At 46.4% G+C, this 4,067-nt stretch overlaps 1 protein-coding gene across 1 annotated transcript; it reads right to left on the bottom strand.

Annotated features, from left to right (window-relative positions):
• Nucleotides 1–302: 302 nt before the first annotated feature.
• LOC145050632 (uncharacterized) lies at nt 303–3,534 on the bottom strand. The gene is made up of 3 exons (XM_078998853.1): nt 2,619–3,534; nt 1,305–1,457; nt 303–1,066 (listed from the first exon to the last, which is right to left on the bottom strand). The coding sequence occupies exons 1-3, from the start codon at nt 3,532–3,534 to the stop codon at nt 303–305; spliced, it is 1,833 nt and encodes a 610-aa protein (XP_078854979.1).
• Nucleotides 3,535–4,067: the final 533 nt, after the last annotated feature.

Below are 4,067 nucleotides of genomic sequence, written 5' to 3'. Positions count from 1 at the left end.
TTTCTGGCTATCTTTGTTTTAAAAAGTACCTCGCTAATAAGTGACTGGTAGCTTCCCTCGCTTAGTCTATATTGTTTTTACATGCTTTTTTTCTAATAGTGTGATAGGCTCACAGTCACATACAAAATTAACGAATGTGCAACGAGATGAAGAAAAAATGTTTAACTTAAAGACGGATGGAAGTTATATATATATAGTTTCCAGTATCTTGGAAGGTTCCTTCATTTGGTTATTAATTCTTTATTACTCCATTAAAGACGTAGTAAAAATATAAGCATTTGTAATAACAGAACAAGAAAAGTCTATCTCTTGCATACGACGCCTCGCCCTTCTATACCGCTTTGGCAGCTCAAGCTTGGCAACTGCAAGTTGAATGAGGAACCGTCTTCCTGGATACCCTTAAACTTTGCAACAGAACAATCAGTCGCAAAAGAATTTGTACTCACAAACTTACTATCTCCTCCCATCACAGGCATTAACACCCCCATCTTCACCTTGCTCACATAGTCATTCCTATAAGTCTGTCCCAGAACTCCGTCCACTTCATTACTCAAGGAGAAGAACTTGAACTTGAGATCAAGATGGGCAAAGCAATCATCATTGGTTATATCATACTTATGAATTCTTGATTCTTCTTTTGTTATGGGAACCACTTTGGCTGTGATCTTGTAGAGGTTTTCAACTTCAACAATGATATGATTGGTGTCATGTGTCCTAGTAATTGATGTCGTAGAAGATTGCCATTTGGCACCTTCGGTTTTTGGGAGATAAATGTTTTCCCCATCAAATGTAACAGAGATTCGGTCAATGGTGTCATCCCAAGAGGAAGTCTTTTGCGCACTGATTTGTACTTTGTGGTTGTTAAAAAGAACCCCAATAGATTGGACCCATGTAAAGTCTCTACCCATGTTTTTGTTTCTCTTGCCAATGAAGTGGCCATTGATGTGGAGGTTGTTATCGGTAACAAGGCAGAAATCTTGATCCTTCTTTCCATGGAAGTAGAAAGTGATGCCGTCACCACCAATGAAACGAGGATCTTGACACACTGCTCCAGGCATATCACAATCTGTAATTTACAAGATAGATATACAAGCACTTGTGAGATTAAATGATAGCTGTGTTAACGCAATATTTAACCATAACATACATTTGTAAATGATGGAATTAAACCTCAATAATTTGTTGTCAAGGTGACTAGAGTTATTTAACCATAACATGCATTTGTAAATGATGGAATTAAACCATAACATGAATTTTTAGTATTTATAAATAAAATGAAAAAACTAGAGTTATGAAGAACTTACTGCAAACTGGCTTGCAAGTAACACAATCAACTTCACACTGACCAGGACAAGAAGCAGGACAGACATGCTCGAAGGCGTAACATTTTGGGTAGTTGTGGTTTTTGCACTTGACTTTTTTTGGTTTAGAAGGTGAAGCAGACCATGTAGGAGGCGCTTGTGAGGATGGTGGTGGTGGTGTCGACTCTGCTGGCGGTGTAGAGGTGGTGGGAGGTGGTGAGGAAGGTGTTGGTGTTGTAGGTGTGGACTCTGTTGGTGGTGGAGTGGTGGTGGGAGGTGGTGAGGATGGTGTTGGTATTGTAGGTGTGGAAGCTGGTGGTGAAGGGGTGGTGGGAGGTGGTGTGGATGGTGTAGGTGTTGGAGGTGTGGACTTGGTTGGTGGCGAAGGGTCGGTGAGAGGTGGTGAAGATGGTGTTGGTGATGGAGGTATAGAAGCTGGTGGTGAAGGGGTGGTGGGAGGTGGTATGGATGGTGTTGGTGTTGGAGGTATGGACCCTATTGGTGGTGACGGGGTGGTGGGAGGTGGTGAGGAAGGTGTTGGTGTTGGTGGTGAAGTGGTGGTGGGAGGTGGTGTTGGTGTCGGAGGTGTGGACTCTGTTGGTGGTGAAGGGTGGGTAGGAGGTGGTGAGGATGGTGTAGGTGTCGGAGGTGTGTATTCTGTAGGTGGTGAAGGGGTGGTACCTGGTGGTGAGGAGGATGTAGGTGGTGAAGGGGTTGGTGGAGGTGGTGATGACGGCGTTGGTGTGTGCTCTGTTGGTGGAGAAGGAGGGATGGGTGGTGTGGACTCTATTGGTGGTGAAGGGGTGGTGGGAGGTGGTGAGGAAGGTGTTGGTGTTAGAGGTGTGGACTCTGTTGGTGGTGAAGGGGTTGTGGGAGGTGGTGAGGATGGTGTAGGTGTCGGAGGTGTGTATTCTGTAGGTGGTGAAGGGGTGGTGGGAGATGGTGAGGAGGATGTCGGTGGTGAAGGTGGTGATGACGGCGTTGGTGTTGGAGGTGTGTGCTCTATCGGTGGGGAAGGAGAAGTGGGTGGTGTGGACTCTGTTGGTGGTGAAGGTGTGGTGGGAGGTGGTGAGGAAGGTGTTGGTGTTAGAGGTGTGGACTCTGTTGGTGGTGAAGGGGTTGTGGGAGGTGGTGAGGATGGTGTAGGTGTCAGAGGTGTGTATTCTGTAGGTGGTGAAGGTGTGGTGGGAGATGGTAAGGAGGATGTCGGTGGTGAAGGGGTTGGTGGAGGTGGTGATAACGGCGTTGATGTTGGAGGTGTGTGCTCTATCGGTGGGGAAGGAGAGGTGGGTGGTGTGGACTCTGTTGGTGGTGAAGGTGTGGTGGGAGGCTGTGAGGAAGGTGTTGGTGTTAGAGGTGTGGACTCTGTTGGTGGTGAAGGGGTTGTGGGAGGTGGTGAGGATGGTGTCGGTGTCGGAGGTGTGTATTCTATAGGTGGTGAAGGGGTGGTGGGAGATGGTGAGGAGGATGTCGGTGGTGAAGGGGTTGGTGGAGGTGGTGATGACGGCGTTGGTGTTGGTGGTGTGTGCTCTATTGGTGGGGAAGGAGAGGTGGGTGGTGTGGACTCTGTTGGTGGTGAAGGTGTGGTGGGAGGTTGTGAGGAAGGTGTTGGTGTTAGAGGTGTGGACTCTGTTGGTGGTGAAGGGGTTGGTGGAGGTGGTGATGACGGCGTTGGTGTTGGTGGTGTGTGCTCTACCGGTGGGGAAGGAGAGGTGGGTGTGGGTGATGTGGACTCTGTTGGTGGTGAAGGTGTGGTGGGAGGTGGTGAGGAAGGTGTTGGTGTTAGAGGTGTGGACTCTGTTGGTGGTGAAGGGGTTGTGGGAGGTGGTGAGGTTGGTTTAGGTGGTGAAGAGGTGGTGGGAGGTGGTGAGGAGGATGTTGGTGGTGAAGGGGTTGGTGGAGGTGGTGATGACGGCTTTGGTGTTGGTGTTGGTGACGGAGGTGTATACACCGGCGGTGAAGGAGTAACAGTGGGAGGTGGTTCTATTTCTGGTGGTGATGGTGCGGTGTCGCTGCCACAAATAGGTTTGCATGATTGACAATGAACAGTGCAGCTATCCGGACAAAACTTAGGACAAACATGCACCAAGTTGTGACATTCTTTGTAACTCGGGTCCTTACAAGTTGCATGGCTAGGATTGTTAGCAATTCCCGGTGGAGTATTTGCGTCACCAAATTCCACAAGGACGAACATCACAAGTAACATAATATGACAAACCATTGACTGAGCCATTGCAGCCCAGACTTGAAGAAACTTGAAAACTTTTGAACTGATATGTACTGCTAAGTTGTACTCAATTGTTATATTATCTATGTATTGAATTGGTGCTTATTGACACTCGTAGTGTCCTTATTTATATTAAAATGAGTCCATGAACCTCCAAAACCAGTAATGTAACAGTTAAGTAGCTTCAGTTCAAGGTATCTTTAAGACCCCTTTATATTGCTAATTGCTTTTTGTGTAATTTTGGCATCTCTTGGCACATGCAACGTGTGGTTACTCTAGCAACTGGTTAACCAGCATATAGGAATAGGATGTCACCAATTGGGACTTGCATCGCAAAATAGCATTTAGTAAAACAAACGTTTAAAGGGTGGTGAAAAGATATTTTGAAAGGGAAAAAATGAAAGAATTGACAATGGAAAGCCACAATTTTTGGTGATGTTTCGGTGTTCCCCATCTTAAATTAACCTTGGGGACAGAATTGACACAGGAAACACTCCATGTACACAAATTTTGTATTCTAATCCTATTAAAAGTAAAGC

This window comes from Lactuca serriola, chromosome 5 (assembly GCF_051521515.1).
Source record: "Lactuca serriola cultivar US96UC23 chromosome 5, Lser_US96UC23_V15, whole genome shotgun sequence".
Lineage (NCBI taxonomy): Eukaryota > Viridiplantae > Streptophyta > Magnoliopsida > Asterales > Asteraceae > Lactuca > Lactuca serriola.
This window is presented reverse-complemented; position numbering and strand designations above follow the sequence as displayed.

Coding starts and splice junctions, on each gene's coding strand:
- LOC145050632 (XM_078998853.1), bottom strand. CDS start 3,534: ATGGCTCAGTCAATGGTTTGTCATATTATGTTACTTGTGATGTTCGTC. Junction 1,458..2,618: donor CTCACAGCCTCCCACCACAC/CTTCACCACCAA, acceptor CATCCTCACAAG/CGCCTCCTACATGGTCTGCT. Junction 1,067..1,304: donor TACTTGCAAGCCAGTTTGCA/GTAAGTTCTTCA, acceptor TGTAAATTACAG/ATTGTGATATGCCTGGAGCA.